Source organism: Dipteris shenzhenensis, chromosome 19 (assembly GCF_047967505.1).
Source record: "Dipteris shenzhenensis isolate YYH24624 ecotype China chromosome 19, Dip_SZ_1.0, whole genome shotgun sequence".
In the NCBI taxonomy this organism is placed as follows: Eukaryota; Viridiplantae; Streptophyta; class Polypodiopsida; order Gleicheniales; family Dipteridaceae; genus Dipteris; species Dipteris shenzhenensis.
In genome coordinates, this window is record NC_141614.1 from 5,805,819 (window position 1) to 5,828,687 (window position 22,869).

Genomic DNA, 22,869 nt, shown 5'->3' on the forward strand with positions numbered 1-22,869 from the left:
TTTACAAGTGGGACAATAGGCTTTAATTCCAACAAAATGGTCTAATCCCCCAATAAAAACTTCCTAGTGTTGGTTGTCTTGTGGTGAGAGAAATGTTGTGACCCCAAGTTATAAAATGAGCTAGCAAACAAAGTCCGGCTAGGTCCAAGCATTGGACCCTTCGAAAGGGGTCACTTAGTACTTTAACACCAGATAATGCCATGGATTTTATTATTGTAGGATCGGATAGAAGAGAGAGAGAGTGCAGGTAGCAAAAGTCATAATAGAACAGCCGTCACGTCAAAATCTTAGATAACCAAAAACATACAAGTACAAAGTACTTGTACCTAGACCTAGGACTAAGTGTCCTAGGTGTCACATAGGACTAAGTGTCCTATGTGGCCTAAAAGGCACTAACACTATAAGTGCCTACACTTATGCCTACAAGGCACATACCATGGCCTATAGGGCATCACTAGAACCACCAGAAGATGGCCTACAAACCCCCCTCCATGGGATGGGCTGAAGTACTCTGGAAACGTCTCAGAATACCTGGTAGTTTCTGGTCATGGTGGCACATGTTCATCCAAAAGGATATAGCCACCTATGAATGTACAAGGAATGTCAGATCATGTAACAAAGGGAACCAAGTGTAAAGCCTATCGGAAGACTTTGAACTTGGGACGAGGAAGTGCCTTTGTAAACATATCTGCGATGTTATCCTCTGTGGGAAGATAGGACAACTCTATGTCTCCTGTTGACAACCGCTCCCGAATATAATGATAGTGAACTTCAATATGCTTGGTACGCGCATGAAACAGTGGGTTACGCACAATGGCCAAAGCACTCTGGCTGTTAGTGTAGACAATAGTGGAGGATGTCTGGCCAATACCAAGATCTGTAAGTAACTGTCGAAGCCAAACACACTCTACTGTAGTGGCGAAAGCTGCCCTGTACTCAGCCTCACAGCTAGACGTGGCAACTGTTGGTTGCTTCTTGCTGAGCCAAGAGATACATGAATTGCCAAGCAAAAAACAATTGCCAGTATGTGACACTCTGGTGTCGGAACATCCTGCCCAGTCACTATCCGTGTAAGCATGCATGGTAAGTGAACCCTGATCACCATAGAAGAGGGCTAAATCCTGAGTGCCTCGGAGATATCTGAAGACTTTCTTCACTGCCTGCCAATGCTGTGAACTTGGCATGTGCATGAATCTGCTGAGCTGAGATACTGCATATTGCAAGTCAGGTCTGGTGTGACATAAATAAATAAGGCATCCAACAGCTTGCTGATAAAGAGTGATAGCACATGGTGGGCTCCCATCATGAGCTGAGAATTTGAAGCCAGGGTCCACTGGAGTAGAGATTGGCTTGCAATCCTCAAACTGAAAACGATCGAGGAGCTGTCCAATATACTTGGACTGAGACATCATGATACCCCCTCAACATGAGCAAACTGAATGCCCAAATAATAATGGAGCCGTCCCATGTCTGACATGTCAAAAATCTGCTGCAAATCAGCCTTGAAAGCTGCAATTTGCTGAGTATCTGGGCGCGTGATGAGCATATCATCCACATATAAAATCAGCACTAAAAAATCAGATCGACTTCCACGGACATAAAGAGTGGGTTCTGTGGGACTATTCTGAAAACCAAGGGATAGTAAGTGTGCATGAATTTTGGCATACCATGCCCTGGGTGCCTGCAAAAGCGGTCTTGATGTCAAGTTGGTGCACTTGCCAATGATGATGGGATGACACATCGAATGGTAGTAATCTTGGATGTGGGAGCAAATGTCTCCTCAAAGTCAATGCCTTGTTGTTGGGCATACCCTTTTGCAACAAGACGGGCTTTGTATCGATCTATGCTGCCATCAGATTTCCTTTTTAATTTGTAGACCCACCGCGTTCCAATGGCATGCTTGCCGGGAGGGAGATCTACTAATTCCCATGTGTCATTTTTGGCAATAGATTGTAACTCAGCTTTCATTGCATCCATCCATTCTTTGCTGTCAAAAGGATCTTTATGGCACACAGGCTCTTCATTGCAAGCTGTAGCAAGGAGTGCAAACTCAAGAAAGTGACCATGCTGTCTATTCCCTGATCTTGTCCGGGCAGCAAAAGGCTGATCTTGTTTGCTGTCCCTCAATGTATCAAGAAGCCATCTGGGAACTTGCTTTTGCTGTCTATTGACAGCTCTTTCTTCAATGACTGCATCATGAGTAGTGGGATCATTTTGTGCCGGAAGAGAAACCTGCAAATCAGCATGAGGTTGTGGCTGATTATTGCTTAGTGGAGGGCCTGCAGGAGGCTCATGTTGCTGCTCAAAATCCTCTTCTGATGATGGCAGAGGTAACCAAGATTCAAAGGCATCAAACATGTCAACATCTGGCTTTGCTTTGCAGTCCACAAGAGGAGAAGCTGAATGTTCGGCAAAGATCACATCTCTACTGACAATAATCTTCCCAGTATTTGGTTGATATAACCGATACCCTCTGCTCTCCTGGCTGTAACCAATAAATATGCATTTGATTGCCTTGTCATCAAGCTTATGTCTCAGCTGAGATGATACGTGAACATATGCAAGAGACCCAAAAACTCTCATGTGTGAGAGTGAAGGCTTCCTGCCTTTCCATGCTTCATAAGGTGTAATAGTCTTCAATGCCCGTGTAGGTGATCTATTCAGCACATAGTTGGCCCACATTACTGCATCAAGCCAAAATTTATTGGGCAAAGACTTGGCCTTGAGCATGCATATGGCCATCTCCATTGTGGACCTGTTTTTTCTTTCAAAAGCAGGATTCTGCTGAGGAGTGTAAGGAGTAGTGCATGAGTGAATAATGCCCCGTGAGGACAGAAATGCATCAAACTCCTTTGACATATACTCACCCCCCCTATCTGTGTTGAGGGTGACAAGCTTGCTTCCTGATTCATTCTCAACCATATTCAGCCATCTCTGAAAGCATAAGAAAACTTCAGATTTGGCCTTTAAAGGATATACCCAGCAATATCTTGTGAAATCATCAATGAGAGTCATGCAATACTTATACCTCCCAATGGCATTTGTCCTCATTGGGCCACATACATCACTGTGTACTAGCTGCAATTTCCTTTGTGAGAGTTTTGGACAATTCTTTTGAAAAGGAAATCGATGCATTTTACCCAAAAGACAACCCTCACACACATGTTTGGAAACTGTGTGAGTGTGAGGTACATCATTTGCCATCTGCTGTGAATGTAGCTTTGCAAGAGCTCTATAATTAAGATGGCCCATTCTCTCATGCCAAAGATGAGTTTCAGCAAGTTGTGAATCTGAAATAGCCAATGCTTCAATAGAAAGTGCAGCTGGATGATGATCAAGGTGATAAAGCCCTTTTTGTAAAGTGCCAGTGAGAACTATGGCATTGTCATCACGAAAATCATAAACTAGACATTTGTAGCCATCAAAAAACTACTCTGAAACCTGAAGTAGCAATTGCTGAAATTGAAATCAAGTTGACTTCAATGCTAGGCACAAAAAGAACATTTGTCAGAGTGATAGGATGGCTGGAAATGGATGTGAGCTGCACATCTCCAACTCCTTTTACAGCATATGAAGCATTATTAGCACATGTAACAGTCCCCCTCGAGGTGCATCAGCTAGAGAATGAAACAATTGTCTGCAAGATGTGACATGCTTGGAAGCACCACTATCAAAGTACCAAGACTGAGCATCATTAGCAGTAAAGAGTGCATCAGCTTTGGAGGGATCAAATGAGCAATGGACAGCCCATGCCCAATCATCCTGAAGAGCATGTGCATGTGAAGCATCTGCTGGCTCATGGGATTCAATAGCATGTGAGGCATTAACTGTCAATCCTGCTTTCTTTTTCTCCGAAGCAATGCGCTTCCTGCATTCTGAAATGTCATGTCCAGGCTTGCGACAATAGTTGCATCTTTTTTTCTTTGCCTTATCTGCTGTATTTTTAGATGCATGGGAGGAATTGCAGCTGCTATGCGCAGATTTTGGCTTGCCCATAGGCTTGGAAGCCTTGCCTCTTCCTGTCTGCTGTGAAGCAAATGCATGATCAGGAATAATGGCTTGTCTGTTTGCTCTACTTTGCTCTTCCTGCAAAAGCAAAGTAACTAGCTGATCAAAAGAATAGTGGTCTAGATTACCCATGGCCACTAATCGAGGGGTTGTAGCAAACCCTTGATATGTATCTGGCAGTCCATTCAATGTGGTACTGACAAGCTGTGAATTTGGCACCACCTCATCAATGTTGGCAAGCTGTTCCATGAGGTCCTTGACCTTTGTGAAGTATGCATCCATTGACTCACCTTCATTCATATTGACTTCCTGTAATTACCTTCTCAAATATGCAACACGAGCTTCATTGCGAATCTGATAGAGAGAAGCCAATTTATCCCAAGCATCCTTTGTTGTCCTGCAAGACCGGATGTGTGGAATAATGATTCTCTTGCATGATAAAGCAATGCATGAATGTGCATTTGCATCCCTTGCATCCCATCTTGACTGTTCTTGAGTTGGAAGAGCAGCAGCAGGAGTGCTAGAGGAAGAGGCATCAGGAGGAGTACCCCCTGCAGAAGGACCAGCAGTAGAGGCAACCACTGTAGCATTGGCTGGCCTCAGATCAGCCCCAGAAACAATATTCCACAAATGCTTTGCAACAAGAAAGAGATAAGACCACATCGGATAGTTGGTGCCATCCAACTTATCATCTTCACGAAGAACTCCAAATAAATCTTGATTGTTCCGAGCCATAGTAAATGTGATACCCTGAAAAAGACCTGAAAACCCAAAAGCCTCAAGGCTATCACTGCAAAAAAGCTGGCTGACCCAAAAAATGACAGCAAATATCTGCAAACTTCAGACCCAAATCAAAGGGCAAATGCAGATCTGACCCAAAGCTGGCTGTCCCAAAAAATGACAGCAAATATCTGCAAACTTCAGACCCAAATCAAAGGGCAAATGCAGATCTGACCCAAATGTGACTGTGACAGGAATTTATTGAGGGCAAATAGGCCAAAAAGAGGGCAAATACAGAAAAGCCCCAAATTTTGCTGAAATTTTTGCAAATGTGACCCAATGTATGCAAATCTGAATCAATGTCTTGCAGAAGTGACTCAATGTCTAAAAAATCTGACTCAATGTCCTGAGTGATGATGTGGCACAATGAATCAAATCCTGAAACAAGTACAATGTACAACGTAGGTACTGTAGTGACGTACCGAACAGTACGGGAACCAATGTACGGCTGTACGGATGCGAGATGCACAACTGTACGAAACTTGTACGGACCCCTGTACGGTGACGTACGGAACGGGTACGCTGTACGGAAGCTGTACGCTATACGGTGCACAGCGTAGGTACGATGTACGGACAATATACGCGCAGTATTGAACTCAGGTACGAAAGTACTGAAGCAGGTACGTTCCCACGTACAGGTACGGCGATGTACGTGTGCAGGTATGTTTCCACGCGCAGGTACGGCGATGTACGTGTGTAGGATTTTTACGTTTGCTCACGTACGGGCTGTACGGCGCAGGTACTGTGTGCAGCATGGAACAGGTACCAGACCTTCTGTACGCCTGTACGACTCGAAAAAGCTGCAGCAGGGCCTAGAAGTAGTCGCCTCTGCTAGAAGCAACAATAAGTTAGATTATGGCGACAAAAATGGCTTTGGAAGCCTTAGACAACAGTTGAAGATCCTCGAACAGGCTGGAGATGTGTCGACTAGCAGGGCAGCAGACTTCCAATGAGCAATGGAGGACTCAGGGGCTGAGGAGAGCTGGAAGACAAGAGCAATACCTACTCTGATACCACTGTAGGATCGGATAGAAGAGAGAGAGAGTGCAGGTAGCAAAAGTCGTAATAGAACAGCCGTCACGTCAAAATCTTAGATAATAAAAAACATACAAGTACAAAGTACTTGTACCTAGACCTAGGACTAAGTGTCCTAGGTGTCACATAGGACTAAGTGTCCTATGTGGCCTAAAAGACACTAACACTATAAGTGCCTACACTTATGCCTACAAGGCACATACTGTTAGAAATCTAGCATGGTATCATACTAAAACTAAGACATGGGGAAGAATGCAAGAGGAATGAAGCAAGCTGAAGTACTATTCATGATGTGACCCTTGAATATATAGGGCCAGGTACAAGGTACAAAAGACAAATCTATATGGGATAATCCCCTAGGTGCCACATGGCACTCACACGTAAAGCCTATTCTATTCTAACTCACTTAGGGCCCTCTATAGGACTCCTAGTGGGACACTTATTTCCAACACCCTCCTTAAGTGGAACACTAGGAGGAGACAAAAGAAACAAATAGTGACAGATGACAGATAGACACGATCCAAAACCCCTCCTCAAGAGATATCCTCATATGGGTTCTCAAGGGTAGAGACAAAAATGGATCTGAAGATAAACAGATGATCAGACAGATAGGATCCCTCCTCAAAGACAATCCCTCAAAAAGACTATCTCCCAGATCAGATGGAGAGTCTTAACAGATATGAAGGGAAAGAACAGACAGAAGAGGAGGTGATCAAACAGACAGATAGTGCCAAAGACATGTGGCTGCTAAACCACAAAAAGATAGGCACATAGATGAGACAGATAGACAGCCAAGAGATTCAGGAAGTTGTTAGACATTCCTGATAGAAGGCTGTTGAAGGTGCCATAAAACAAGTGGTGGTTGGACCACAATAGACAATGCACTGAAAAATAATGAGATGGACCTTGTGACATAACCCTCCTCAAGGGCAAGCTCTCCTCATAATGGGGGTGCCCAAGGGTAGGAACAAAAAGAGCAAGTCCATAAATGAGAGATGGGATGGTCTTACCCGGTTAAGGGCAGTGTCTAATCCCTTACAAAATTGAAATTCAGTTCAGATGATATGATGAGAATGAAAACTGAATAGATGATGGGATGCCATGAGAATATTATGGGAGAAGACAATAAAAAATCATATCGAGTCGGGAAAGAGATGGCTCGACACTTCTCTTTAGAAACGAGTTGTATGTTCATCAATGAAAGAAGCTGAAATCGAGCAGCAACAGCCATATCGTGATACAGAGGTAGATGTTCATGCTGAGAATAAGACGGCCTGGAAGAGCATATATCGCGAGAAGAAAGGCACCATAAATCAGATTACTAACATGCTGTTGTGCGCCAAGCCTAATATAATAGGGGCTGCTCTGGTGAGACATCCAGCTCGGTGACGAGGAGCTGGGGCAGAAATATAACCTGAAGCTGCAACAGAACATGGCGTAGGAAGAAGTGCAGCTGTCTGAAGATGACGGTCAACATGGTAAAAACTGCCTGGGCTGAATCTGGTCGCGCAGCAGATTAGGGAGATGCCTGGCCAAGGTGAAGTAGAACTATGTCGAGCTGATCTCGATCAGAGATAGAAGCGACCAGCAGACTCGTCAAGAGGCGATAGACAGCCCAAGGAGAGTAAGAAAGTGGGCAGCCAGAAAGTTGTAGCACGTATCTCACATCTGATGTCGAAGACCAGAAAAAATATGCGGCAGAATAAGGGCACCAGCCAGCAATAGAGTAGCATGTCGAAATTCTGCCGAGAACATGGTGGGAGGAAGAGGCGCAGCCTGACTGTAGATAGACATAGCATAGCGATAGGAAAGAGTGACGGGCTGCTCCAAAATATCAGCGAACTAGGGCGATGAAGATTCCAAGACGCGCAACATAGAATCGATAGGGGTACGCAGGGAATGGGGTCGCTGCCTGGAACAAGTGTGCGCAGAAGTAAACATAGGCGTATAGATCAGCAACAGACACCTCCACCAAAGAATGACGAGCTGGATAGTAGAGACCATATTGTGGGCAGCACGTGATCCTTGTACCAGCAGCCAACTCATAGATTTGAAACAGAAAAACGATCAAGAAGGAAAGGGGGCACAGCCCTGGAGGAGAAATCGCAGCTAGTAGCTTGAGGCGCACCAGGAACAAAGGTACTGACAGCTATTTCGATGAGGAGCAGAGATGACTTAGGATAAAGAGAGCTAGATCTAAGATAGAACTAGAACTAGACTAGACTAAGGCTGAAGATGGAGAAGGTAGATGAAAGAGAAGAGGCTAACTAGGAGAGAGCTGAGAGGAAGAGGTGGAAACATGGCTCTGATACCATGTTAGAAATCTAGCATGGTATCATACTAAAACTAAGACATGGGGAAGAATGCAAGAGGAATGAAGCAAGCTGAAGTACTATTCATGATGTGACCCTTGAATATATAGGGCCAGGTACAAGGTACAAAAGACAAATCTATATGGGATAATCCCCTAGGTGCCACATGGCACTCACACGTAAAGCCTATTCTATTCTAACTCACTTAGGGCCCTCTATAGGACTCCTAGTGGGACACTTATTTCCAACACATACCACGTGGCCTATAGGGCATCACTAGAACCACCAAAAGATGGCCTACAATTATGGGGCTGACTTCTTTGGACATGGGGCATAAAAAGACATGTAAGGCCGAGGATGCAAAGGCATCCTTTAAACCTTCTTCAAAGGATGATTTAGGTGATAAGAAAGACAAGAAGCAATTATCTCTGGAATGGTTTTTATTGTGGTTGACAAGCTTTCAACAGACTGCTAGTCTTTGATGCGATCTTTAGCATCCTCTAATGGACATGTGGACTGTAAAAAAAAAAAAAAACAGAATATGTGATAACTTATTTTTACTGTCAAGTGAAGGTTATCCCATTTATGGCCATCTTTACTGTAGTATGCTGAACTTGCATGTCAACACAGCTTCATTGATTAGTTCACACTGGACGAGCACAACCTCTGTTACATGCTTGACTTAGCATACACCTACTTAACAGTATTACATTAAATATCTAAGGGTCTGAAGGTTGAAGGGTTTAATGTTCTTGTTATCCTGTATGGCTTTGAGAATGCAGGTGGTTGCTAATCTAAAAACCCTACCAATGTCACATACAAGTCGCGTAAGCTGCCTTGGTTTGTCCTCGGATGGAAGTGCGCTATGCACTGGAAGTTGGGACAGAAGTCTCAAGGTTGGTTCAGCTTCTATGTCTATTTTGTTCATGTGTATATATTTATGATCATTCTTTTGGAAAGAAATCACCTGCCTTGAAAGATCAAGTTATTGTGTGACTTATTTTTATTTTATTTTTGCAGATCTGGGCTTTTGGAGGTGCGAGGGAGATAAGTTGATACCGCCTCTTGCTGTTCTGTTTCAATCACATTCTTGCAGTGCATTCCAAACCTGGTTAACTGTCTATGTAAGTCCTTGCATGTCCAATTATTTTCTTGTGCTTTGAATTTCGTTTTTGTCCTAACTCTTCCAGTCTACTGAAGAGTTAGCAAGTTCTCACATGGGCTTAAGTGATACCACAGGCTTAGGTCTTAAGACATAATGTCTCAGCTCACCTTACTCATGCATTCTAATACCCATATCACACATATGCTGAAAGATTCTGGAATCTGCATGTGAATGGTCAGAGTGTCTTGAAACAAAGATCCTTGTCATACTGGAATGTTCTGTTTCAATCACATTCTTGCAGTGCATTCCAAACCTGGTTAACTGTCTATGTAAGTCCTTGCATGTCCAATTATTTTCTTGTGCTTTGAATTTCGTTTTTGTCCTAACTCTTCCAGTCTACTGAAGAGTTAGCAAGTTCTCACATGGGCTTAAGTGATACCACAGGCTTAGGTCTTAAGACATAATGTCTCAGCTCACCTTACTCATGCATTCTAATACCCATATCACACATATGCTGAAAGATTCTGGAATCTGCATGTGAATGGTCAGAGTGTCTTGAAACAAAGATCCTTGTCATACTGGAATGGAGTGATTATGTACCGTTGTAAGAGTGTCCTTATCTTGCTTGGGAAAAAAGGGGCAAAAACTGGTGAAACCAGTGGCTAAAAATGGAACAACAAAGATACAGTTAATGATAGATGAGGATAATCCAGCTCATGTTCTTGTCAAGGCATATGGGGACATGTTAAGACAGGCTTCTCTCTCTTTGATTCACCGCTGTTGTCACGTCTGTCAGTGTAGTACCAGACATAGATCAAGCGAGGAGTGCTTCGGGAGCTTCATTCATACTCTCAGTTCTTATTTGCTTTCAGTAGCAAGTTTTGAGTTCATATGTGGCCTAGTTAGACCACAAGGGCTTTATATTGTGGGGCCATTTGCAAAGATTGATGTGATATTCGATGAGATACAGCCTTATGCAAAGATAGGTTTATTGCGACTGTGTGATCACAATGTTACCATCTAGGTAAGAGCATTAAGGAGTTTGATCCTTATGTAACAGTCATATTCAGGTAAAAGTTTGAAAGAATGCACTTTGCTCTTATTTGATCTTTGTATGTGAGCTGGACAAAATGGAAAACAAGGATAGTTTTTCTATGGGTAGGAGGCAGTTCTTGGAGCAGTTTAAGCAGTGTGTTCCTACAAGACGTTCCTGCGAATGTACCACCTGGGAGACTCGTAGACCTACCCATAGGTTTAATTCGTGGAAGTACACAACCTGATAGGCCTACTTACTGTGTGAATAATATCCAATAGGATGATATTCAGAGGCAGGACTTCAGGATGAGTTCAGGAGTTGCTTGGACATGGTTTGATTCGGCCTAGGAATTCACCTTTTTCTTCACTAATATCTTTGAAGAAAGATGTGTCTTTTGAGAATGTGTGGATTATATATAGGATACTAAAGAAAATGACTATACGAAATCAAACCCTATTCCATGAATAGAGGAGCCCCCATAGAGGAGTGCAAAGGGGCTTGACACTTACAGGAATATTGAGAGGACTGCTATGTGGGCAGCAAACAGGCTGCCACATAAGCAGCACTCAGAAGACACATGGCAGTCCATAGGGCAAAAAAAGGACTGGGCAGGTACCTGGGTGGTGGAGGAGGTACTGCAGGAGGTACGGCAACAGCAGCAGCAGGTACAGCAAGAGCAACAGGTACAGCAGGTACAGACTGGATTGGCCCAGTCTGTGGGTTGGTTGGTCATCTCGGCATGCTGGTCGGCCATGTAGGCGTTTCAGCCTTGTCCTTGGTACAGACCAGCATACTATTGGAGAGCAAAGGAGAGTTGTTGAGGAAGATTGTAACTGTTCTTCATGCCGATCACATCCAATTCCCACGTTATCGCACACAGCATCACAGATCTTGGCTGCTAAGACCCTGTCTGCTTGCTTGAAGCCGTAGAATTTGATCTGCAGAGTGAGTCCTTCCATTCTAGAACACTTTCTTTCAGCCAGTTGAGGCTGATCATACACTCCACTGGATCAAAGATGTTTTCCAAAGAAAGACACACTCTTTCCTTGGCTGGCAATTCAAAGAAACTCAGAAAATATTAACTCTTTGTGTCGCCACTGTGAGCATGTGTGCAATACTTAGCTTTTTGCAGCAACAGAAGTTCTCACAGTAGTCATTCTGCAGGAGTCCACAGTTATCCATCGTAGGAGAGACGGACTGCGGTGCATAGGAAGAGTAGTAGCAGACTCACCTAGAGTAGCCACTGAAGTCTATGGAGGACACACAATGATCTAGGAGAGGTCTACAACAGTTAACATCAGCAAATAGAGCCTGTTTTTGGTGGCTTACCTCAGCATATGTTTGCTTATGGTTTTGTCAATAATATTGGCTATATTTTGTACTTGGGCATCACCTCTATTTATGAGATTTGTTTGGCTGAATATGTGTGTGTCCGTACCGAAGTGTTCTCTCTACAAGCACATGGAGTGAGTTGGCATTCAAGTTTTTATTGTGAGATCTGAAATCTTTCTTTATTAAGGATCGGTTGTAGTTATAACAGTGCTATATCATTACTTAGTACTACCATGTATAGCACATAACAGTTACAGCACTACCTTGCCAAAGTCTCTGCCTATGCCCCTTTGACGAATTGTGGGCTTCCTGGCTCACATGAACCTGCACACTATACAATCAAAAAGGTGAACAAAGCCATCCCATACTAAAACATAAGAAACACGTTGAATGAAGCGAACATTTACGTAGGACTATTGTCCTTGCTTATTCTCTAAGCGTGCAGCCAGAATGCAGCATCGTTCTTCAGCGGGATGGCTTGTAACACAGGTCCAAGTCCACCATTGCATTGTATTCTCTAAATCCTGGTTGCCAAAGGCTTCTCTAAAGATTCTGAGCTCATTTTGTGGAGATCTGTTCTACTGGATGAAGCGTGTCGAAGCAGATTGTGGAGGTTTTGATTTGGTACAGGAATGTACAAGTCCCTCTTTGCTTCAGGTCATGGATTTGACAGAATTCTAGGTCGTGGATTTGATGAAATTGCAGATTTATATCTGGATAGAAGAATTGCGATTTGAGTTTCCCGAAGGGAGCCTGATGGCGAAGGGACATTTTGAGTTCGCTCACTGGTTGTGAACTGTTTGTGATCATGGCAGCTGAAGGTTGTCTTAACGTTTGTGAAGCAGTGCGAATTGAGCTGTAGTCAATTTGTGAGCTCAGTCCTCTTTTGTCAGGCTGAACAGAATCATTGGCTGTGAAGGCTATTTTGCAAGCTTGAACAGGATGAGGAAGGTGTGAATTTGTAGATTCTTCATCCCTGGACTGCTTGCTTTGTTTCTGGAGGTTGTGACAAGACTAGAAAGGTTCAGATGTGCAGATCAAGGAAGGTGTTGCGGTTCAGCAAGGCAGTAGGCTGCTGTTCTGAACGACCAGAGAGATTTTGGAAAGAAGCACAGGTGCGAAGTTTGCATGTGCTGGAAATAGATGCAAGTGCATGTTGTGCACTTTTGAATGCTGATGATTGGTTGCGTGCAGGCTTTTGTCTTGATTTGTAATCCTATACTGATTCTGGTCTGATGTCGCGTGTATAGTAAAATGTGTGTGTGAGCCTGCCTAGGCTGGAAAGCCACGCATCTGAAAGTATTAACAATACATGATTCCTAGCGTCCACCCATTTTGGGCATGCATGAGGTCTATGTGCAGTAGTATCTGGACTGCAGATGAAGTGTGCATGGTTACATGCGTGTGCTGTAAGTTTGCAGGCAGCCATGCGTGTGCATAGGGACTGCATGCAGTCGCTTTTGGGCTGGGTTTTACTTCTGGCACTTTGCTTTACTTTACTCAATTGTGGAGTTGATTTTAGACCTCCAAGCTAAAAACAGCCCCCACTTTTTGTGGTAAAGGCATGTGAGCCGTGCAGTGTAATGAGTTACCCCCTCCTCAACTACCTTTGCCGGAGTCAACTAATGGTTAGATAAACTATCTGAGCCACTGGTTTGCTTATTTGCAACAGCAGCAACATCGTCTACAATAGATTGCGATGCCCTTTGTGCCATAGGGGCATCCACCGTTTTCTCGTGATTCCTTTTCTTGGGAAAAGAAGGAAACAAAGACTGAGTATATGCAATCCTGGCTTACTCATTGGGATGCACACGAGCTATTCGGAAGTTCATTGTGTTACTATTGTGGAGGCTTACTTGCATGATAATGTAAGTATTTGGTTCTAAGATTCAAAGATGATATCAGAAGCACTTCCTTCTTGGGCTGTGTTCAAGGTAAACTTCATAGAGAAGTTCTCAAAGGAACATGATGAGTTTGAAAATTTCTTTAAACTCAAAGACAAGTCATGATGGGAAAAACTTTGGAAGCATATAATGAGGACTTCATTTTGTCGCAATCCAAGTTTCCATCTTTTTCTGACCAGGTGTGACGATTATTCTATTATAGTGGTCTCCCATGAGACCATTAAAAGGAGATTTGCCACAATAAACTTACATCCTCGCCGCCGCGAAGACCTAAGACGATACTGTCGTGCGACAAAGATGCACTTGGTGGTTGTCACAGGGTGGTTCTAAAGGTCGTCGTCGAAAGAAGAAAATCGGACCAAAGAGTCCCTGTACCAATACTACTGCTGCAAACTTTCCTTAAAAGCAGCAATAAAAGGATTTACTTTGTAAAGGATAGGAAGCAACTCCTATGCTTCAAGTGTCACAAGTCGGGTCATATTGCCAAGGATTGTACCCCTTTGTGGCCCCCGAGGAAAATAATGAATGGCTTAAAGGTAAAGTGGTTCATGTGGCTGAAGTTTGTATGCTGTGTATGTTTGCTGAAATTTTCAGTATTGAATTGTGTACTTTTGCATGATTTGTGATAGTTGTGATCTCTTTTCCTTGACGTTTGTACCACTTGATCTTATATTGATGCATGGATTCATATAGGGACGGCAAGTCAATGTTCTCTTTGATAATGTAAGTGCTCATCTGTTGACATGTCTCTGGTGTAGGAGTTGGACTTGCCTATGGTGGGAAGTAACCACTCTTATGTGATGAAATTTACTACTTAAGGCTTGGGATTGTAGCGTACTTGCGGTTCTTTTGCAATATGACGAGAATCTTTCTTTTCATGTTCTGAAAATGGATCACATAATGCATTTGTTGGGTGTAGGGAGCAATAGAATGGAGATGTAATGCAAGGGAGGCAAACAATAGATGAGAGAACTCGAGTACTTGCAAATGGATAATGAGAAAGTACAAGTGTTGGCCAATATAGGCTCAAAGTCAACCACAAGTGTTGACCAATGAAGTCAAATTGAGGGTTGACTGATCCTAACTGGCCTACAAGGCCATACTAGGGCTAAGTGCTAACAAATCCCCCTCCATGGTATGGCTCAAGTATCCTGGATACATCTCAGGTATACCTTGAATTATATCATGGTTGCACATATTCGTCCAAGATGGATATAGCAACCTATGATAGTACAGGGAGGCCAACATCACGTAATAAATGGTGCCAAGTGTAAGGCGTGTCGAAAAGCCTCAAACTTGGGTCGTGGTAGAGCCTTCATGAAGAGATCTGTCAAGCTATCCTCTGTGGGAGGGTAGGACAACTGCATATCTCCAGCTAACAGGTACCCTCGAGCATAATGGTAGTGCAGCTCTATGTGCTTGGTACGTGCATGAAAGACAGGATTGCACATAAGAGACAAAGCACTCTGATTGTCAGTGTAGGTGATCGCAGAAGTGTCTTGGTTGACATGAAGATCTGAGAGTAACTTACGGAGCCAAACACACTCTACTGTAGCCTATACTCAGCCTCACAACTAGAAGTGGCAGCTTCTTGCTGAACCAAGGGATGCATGAAGAGCCAAGCATATAACAATTGCCATGGTGTGGCACGCGGGTGTCATAACAACCTGCCCAATCTTGTCCATGAATGCATGCATATCCAGTGAAGGCTGGTCACTGTAAAACAAACCCAAATGCTTCGTTGCCTTCAAGTAACGAAAGACTCGCTTCACTGCCTGCCGATGGTATGTGTTGGGCTTGTGCATGTAGCTGCATAATTGGGAAACGACATATTGGAAATCAGGCCGGGAATGACATAAGCAATAAGGCAGCCCTCAACCTGCTAGTAAGAGTGGCATCAAATGGGGCAGTTCCATCTTCGGTGGAAAAACGGAAGCCAAGTTCCAATGGAGTAGAAACCGGCTCACAATCTTCAAATTGGAAGCGCTGCAAGAGCTGTCCAATATATTTGGATTGACTCATCATTATGCCCCCCTCAACATTAGCAAACTGAATGCCCAAATAGTAGTGCAATCAGCCCATATCTGACATTGCAAATGATTTCTGCAAATCTGCCTTGAAATCTGTAATTTTTTGAGTGTCTGGTCCATCATCCACATAGAGAATTAAAATAAAAAATTCTGATTCACTTTTCTGGACATAAAGAGTGGCCTTTGTAGGGCTGTTTTGAAATCCAAGGCATTGCAAAAAGAATGTATCTTGGCATACCATGCCTGGGTGCTTGCTTCAAACCATAGAGGGACTTCTTCAGCCTGCATACCTGGTTTTCAGAATCTTCAACCTCAAAGCTTGGTGGTTGGGTGACTTTGCATGAATGGAATCAAGTTCAGCTTTCATGGCATCCATCCATTCTTTGCTATCAAATGCATCCTTATGATAGATAGGTTCCTCATTGTAGGTAGTAGCAATCAAAGCAACATGAAGCAAGTTGGCATCCATTTGTTTCTGACCACCTCTGTTGTGGGTGGCCAAGGGCTCACCATGCTTGCTGTCCGGTAGAGTATCCAAGAGCCACCTTGGAACTCGTTTTGCTGTCTAATGACAGCCCGTTTCTTTGTAACTGCCTGTTCAATAGCATGATCAATATGTGGCTGCAAATCAGGCTGAACATTAGCAACCGGAGCGGCGGTGAGCTGCTAGTAGCATTTGGAGTCGAACCTTGCAAAGTGTCATGTGAATCTGTGAAGGGCAGTATGGCGTCAAATACATCAGTGGCTTCTATTGATGGCTGTTTCTACAAATGAGCTAAGGTAAAGGGGCATGCTCAGCAAAAACCACATCTCTACTGTCAATTATCTTGCATGTGCTAGGTTGAAACAACCTATATCCTTTGCTTTGTAAGCTGTAGCCAATGAAAATGCATTTGATGGCCTTATCATGAAGCTTATGCCTCAGCTGAGAGGGTACGTGTGCATATGCAAGAGATCCAAACACTTGCATGTGTGAAATTACAGGCTAGCGCCCTGTCCACTCTTCATAAGGGGTCATGGTCTTCAATGCTTGAGTGGGTGCTCGATTGAGCATATAGTTGGCACACATAACAGTATCCAACCAGAATTTATTGGGCAAAGACTTCCCTTAATCATGCACTTGCCCGTTTCCATTTCTGTTCGATTTTTCCAGTATGAAAGTCCATTTTGTTGTGGAGTGTATGGCATTGTGCATTGATGTATGATATCCCGGGCTGCTAAAAAATAAAAAATTCCCGGGACAAGTACTTAACCCCCTGTAGTCAAGAGTGTTTCCCACTCTCATTCTCTACGAAGGCAAGAAAATGCTTGAAGATAGAGAAGACATCTTAGGTTAATTTCATGGGATAAATCCAAGTGAATCTGGTGAAGTCATCCACAAAAGTAACAAAGTAGTAGTATCCTCCAACTGATGCTATCCACATCGTCCCACATACATCACTATGTACGAGGTTCTTGGATGTACTAAGGGTCTCGTCTTTTGGAAATGGGAACCGATGCATTTTCCTCAATAAGAAGCCCTCACAAACATGTTTTATGATTGCATGCATGGGTGGGAGATCTACCACCATATCCTTTGAATGCATCTTCACCAAACTATTTACGTTTAGATGCCCCAATCACTCATGCCATAATCGAGTATTGGAAGTCACAGATTCAGCAATGGCATTAGCTTCTATAGCAGCATGCTTTTCAAAGGTATCAAGGTGATACAGCCCGATGGCAAGTGTCCCAGTGAGTACAATACAGTTATCATATTGGGTATAATACATGGCACAACGATGACTGTGAAAAGAACTTTGAAGCCATTGGTTGATTCTTGATACTTAGAGCATACAAAACTTCCACCAGTGTCACTGTATCACCTGGCACTGATGTGACCAGCACCTCACCAATCCCTTTCACGGGATAAGCTGCATTGTTTGCATAAGTGACAATGCCTCCATGTGGAGCATCGCTCAAGGACTGAAATAGAGATTTGCAGGAGGTAATGTGCTTAGAAGCACCGTTGTCAAATACCAGGCTGACTTCGAATTTGAAATAGATAAAGCTGAAGCATGCATCTCCAGATTGTAGTGGCAGGTCACAACAAATGCCCACTCATCCTGAGCGAAGTTTGCTGCCTCATGAGGATGATCATGGGCAGCAGGAGCATTTGCAACTGCTATAACTTGCTGCTATTTTTTCTTCTCGGAAGTAATATGCTTGCGACATTTATAGATGTCATAGCTGCGCTTCTTGCAATAATTACAGCACTGCTGCTTCTTCCCACAAGCAAGAAAAGACGATGATGTTCCAGATGAAGGTCCGGGCTTGCTGTAAGTTTCCCCCCCTTTGCCTATGTCCCAGTTAATCGATGGCAAATGCATGATCTACATGAATATACGCAGCCCTGTTTTGACGTCTCTGCTCCTTCTGCTGCAAGAATCTGTCCAAGAAAACAGTGGCTTGCAAAAGGCTATCCTACAAAAGTGACCAGTCCAAATCAAAGGGCAAATGTCTGCAAATCTGTCCAATGCAAATATGAGTTGAATCTGTCTATAAATAGTGGCTGAATGTTCTGGAAAGCAATCCCTGAAGCAAGAGTGCCAAATGGAGGGCAGATGATACAAAAGCCCCAAATTTTGAAGGACAAATTACGCAATCAAAGGGCAAATGTAAGAAAATTCCAAATTTGGCTAAATCAAGCAAATGTCACACAAATTGACAGCAAATCTGGCAAAAGCCCCAAATGTATAGTGGGCAAAAATGCCAAAAAGAGGGCGAATTGAAAAAAGGTCCAAACTTGATGCTTTTTTGCAAATGTGACTCAATGTGTTGCAATTTCTAGCCAATGTCAATGAAAAACCCCCCAATTTCAGATCAAAGCAGCCAAATGTCACTGCAATGTGTGCAAATGTTGCAAAATAAATTGCAAATCTGAGAATATTTTGCAATCTACTTGCGTAGACCCAAAAGCCGCAATTTTTTAGGGGAAATTGAGCTTGAAAGAGGGAAAATATTGCCAAAGCCCCCTGAGTAAAGGAGTTTGGGGTGATTGAGCTAAAAGTAGAAGCCATATTTTAAAAGTAGAATGTCTTCGTTTTTCTGTTCTTTTCTTTCTTGTTGTATACTTTGAACAACACATGGCTTTTCCTCACCCTTGAGCATTGAAGCAAGGCCCATAGGTGCCCCACCCTAAAACAATATTCCCAGTCGTCTTTGTTTTTCTGTTTTTTTCTTTCTTCATACAGTATCTGTGTATACTTTGAACAACGCATAGCTTTTCCTCACCCTTGAGCATTGAAGCAAGGCCTATAGGTGCCCCACATATTCCCAGTCGCACGCATTTGCATGCAATTTTGTGCATGAAGTGATTGCATTCACTACTTGGTGCTACATGCCTCTCATCATAGTCGCTGACATGAACATGTCCATTTTGGCATATACAGCCTATTTCAAAAATACTAGCTTAGCTCTTGGAACTTACAGTGGTTGTCTTTGCATTTTCCACTGCTGTATTCTTAATGACAAGGTAAAATGATTTCTTTTGGTGTCATTGGAATGATAACATCAAAATTAGCGCAAGGAAGATAAATAATCCATGCCATTTCATGTAGGGAAGAAATTAATTTATGTGGAATATTCGTTTTCTTTGTTATGACTGACAAATGGGCATTAGTTGAATGACTAAAAAAGGAGTTTTGTGTATGTATGAGTCTGAGCTTACATCATCATTATGAGTTACAGAGAAGATTAAGAGGCTGTGCTTTTCCTTTTCTTTTATACATGTGGGCATGCTAATTGACGCATTCGGATGTACTTGCTTTTGCACGGGCGCATGTGGAATACATCCATACGAGGTCTATAATTGGTACCTAAGATCTGTGGCTGGTGTGTGGTGCAGGTTGATTCATGCATTTCATTATGTCATATGGAAGGCTTGATTTTTTTTGGGGTGAGTTATACCCATCTCGTATTTGCAATGGTGTCACGGTTGTATCAGAAATTGTAAACTCAGGGTTTGGCTTTGAGGAATGATTGTTACGCAAAGACCTGAAATGGATTTTAATTTGCATAATTTTGTCTTGCTGCAAAATGTTTGATTGTGATGTTGCTTCTAGTAATCTCCAGCTCTTTTGTCGTTTTTTTGCTCATGATCATGAAGCAATTCACATATGGTATGATGACATCCCACCCTTGTGGGTGTGTCTATAAGTGCATGTGTTCTGCTATGATGCTTTGCACCTTCTTTCAATGATACTTTCTCAATGCTCAAACTCTTGGGGGCGAAATTAGTGTGGCAGATAGCATGCTCATTGTTTTGGACTTAGTTTCATGGAAGTACTCAGAAACACTAGGTTTTTTAAGAGTATAAAATGGAAAATTCTGTTCCAGAGTCCTGAGTACAGGGTTGATTGACATCGTGCCTTGGGAGGAACAGAAAGACATGCTTGTAAACAAATCTCATGTTTGACATTGGGAAACTTGGAAGCTACTTTAGGTCTGAAAGCGGTGGGTCAAAAGCATACCATAAGGCACGTTGTGCAGTTTTATTTCTGGTAAAGTAACGATTGAAATAGCTCAGTTGAGCTAATGAACTTGTGGACTTGACTGATCTGTAATTCTTGCTAGGAAGTAAGGGCTTGTGGATAGATCAAAGTATTCGAGGCAGATGAGTTCACCTGAATGCGAGTAAGCTGACCCTGCAAGCAGTGACACAATTACTTCGGAGTTGACACTGCTCATTAAACCCTTAAATCTTACTGCATCATGTTTTGCATCACTAATATACAGAGATCGTTTGTGTATTTCTTTTCAGGAAGGCCGGGGAACTACTTGTGGTCCATAGTAATGTTTTCATTCTTGAGAGAGTGAATTGCATGCATATGTTGTGATTGAGGGCTGTGATGACTGCAGTCAAGTCCACTAAGTAAGAATTTACGTATGTACAGTCTGTTGATTGGGGACTTTGAATCATTTTTAGGTCGTGAAGGGCTTCTAAAGCACATCATAAAGGGAAATTTTAATTAATGCGGGGGTCAGGATTGAAAAGTCTCAGCATGTCCAGTTGATTCATCTGAAAAAGTCTTTATAGGAAGTGAAGGCTAGCAGCGATATCAAAGTATACAAGGGAGTCCACCGGAATGTGAATAAGTTGACCATGCAAGGTTTAACAGTGTTACTGCAGTGTTGACAAGGCCCATCAGGACCTTAAGTTTTGAACATAAGATAAAAGTTTTTATTTGTTTGACATGCAGAGAAGTGATCTTCAGTATTCTTGCATGAATGTTGGGGGATTACAAGATATTCTATACTTACGTTGTCATGCTTGAAGGATTGAAGTACATGCTCACCTGATTGAAGTATCTAAGCAAGTGCATACAGTTACTATTGGACAATTACAGTGTAGGTATTGTGGAGCTCTAAAGTATATGGTAGAAGTTCACACTAGTATTGTACACACTCTTTGTTGAATAACAGTCCTGTTGAATTGTAAAATATTACTATTGTTGATTGTTAGGTTCTACAGAAATTGGTAGTGGGTACAAGGATTGGAATGGCCCAGCTGAGTGAAAGGTAGCTGCTAGATTGAGTATTCAGAGGGAAGGACAGTTAGTGTCACTTGGGACTTGTCCCTGGATGCATATGTAAACAAAGTTTTTGACTGCAGTTTCTTCAATTGTGCTATCCTGTATCTGGTGTAATTCTGGAATGAGGCTAAGCTCTTTTCATTAGTGCACATGGCTATTGTCTTGATTGAAAAATTGGAGGACTGCATTGTATGTCTATTGAGCTCCAAGTGTATCATACAAATTCAATCTTGAATATTGCACGTTCTCTTTGTTGAAGAGTTACGTCATGGGCTTCCTTGGCAATGGGTTTTGTGCATCAGTCTTCTACTGTGTCTAGAGTGTCAAGTGTGTTGTTAGAGTGTTCTTGATTCATGCATGCCACATGACTTTCATACAATTGCATTTCAAACCAAATTAATCAATTGCCATTCCTTTGGGTAATTATGCTATCCATTTGAATCTTGTTATTGTATTGACTTAAATTGCTCATAGTGTGGATGCTTTTTCCTTGGCTAAATTTTTAAGAGGAATGCTCCGCAAAGACACGTACCTTTCTAGAGATACGATGGTATCCTTGCTTTGGAAGGCCTTCATGATTTGCATGAATGTTTGTTCTATTAGGACAAATACTTGAAGAAGTCTGACTTTATATTGTAGGAGATTCTTATACTACAGGAAGTTGCAAAATAGCTGGTCTATGGTGGTTCTATTAAGATGTGGACAAGTAGCTTGTATTGGAAGGATGCATTCATAAACATTTGGAGATCCCCTATCTAGATTAAGTGTCTTGAACCAATGACATCTACAACCCGTGTTGTGATGCACCTACATTTGCTATCCATATGACTTTTTTAGTTTTATTTGATGCACTCAATGTTGTGTATAATTTGATTTCCTTGATGTATACATTGTCGCATGACATGTCTGTGACAAACAACATTCTTGTCCTTGCACAACACATTTTCACTTAGGCATCACCCTTTTTGACCCATCAAAAGAATACTTAACTTTCATTGCATGTGCCCTCCATTCCTTCTTTCCCTTGTTGCTAGATATAGCCTTTGGCTTACTACAACATTCTCTAGTAATGTGGCCCGTCTTGCCACTAGCTTTTGCCTTTGCTCTTCGCACATGGATTTTGCTTAGCAAAAGACTATCATCTTTGTTGGCTTTGATAATTCTTGTTTTGTCCAAGCTTGGACTTAGAATTTTCACCTTTCTGTGTATTCCTCTAAGGCTTCTTGCCTATATTGCGCATCTCGGAGACCATTGTGCCTTCAACATGGCCATCCCTCAATCTTGTTCTTGGATCACTAGGTTTACTAGTTCATTAGACTTGATAGCTGTGCATTTGACAGTCACTATTAGAATATCCCTCTCATAAGATGTTATGTGAAGAGTTACCTATAGTTGTGTGGTCAAAATGGAAGAATCGTGTGTGGAGGAAGAGGGTACACCTCATCCTTGATTAAGGGATGCATAAGTACTCCATAAATCTTAATTGTATTCATTAGCTTGTAACTCTTACCTTAATATTCTAGATATTGAAGTATTCAACCACTTCTGCAACTAATGAACACCCTCTTCCTCACCCTTTGCTCTCATAAGACAATTGTGGTCTCCTTATCCTAGCAAGTTAGGTACAGTATAATCTTGTTGAATGACGGGTGCTTTTGTTGCTCTCACAAGGCTTTTGTTTGCAAAAAATCAACGGGAAACCAGAAACATCACTGTTGGTTTAAGTCATACCATTGCCACTAATATTATTAATA

General features: G+C 42.4%; 1 protein-coding gene across 6 annotated transcripts in view; it reads left to right on the plus strand.

Moving 5' to 3' along the window:
• The window catches only part of AGB1 (GTP binding protein beta 1), a 69,414-nt gene extending 48,237 nt beyond the window's left edge, over nt 1-21,177 (plus strand). For 3 of the 6 annotated variants that reach the window (XM_087390525.1, XM_087390529.1, XM_087390531.1), the window contains 3 exons: nt 8,918-9,031; nt 9,156-9,259; nt 19,429-20,750. In XM_087390525.1, coding sequence (XP_087246651.1) covers nt 8,918-9,031; nt 9,156-9,191 — 150 coding nt within the window. In that variant the 3' untranslated portion in view covers nt 9,192-9,259; nt 19,429-20,750. Of the gene's footprint in view, nt 1-8,917; nt 9,032-9,155; nt 9,260-19,428; nt 20,751-20,782; nt 21,001-21,045 lie in introns of those variants that run through there. The other 3 variants (XM_087390527.1, XM_087390528.1, XM_087390526.1) reach the window with 3 other exon arrangements.
• The last annotated feature ends 1,692 nt before the right edge of the window (nt 21,178-22,869 follow it).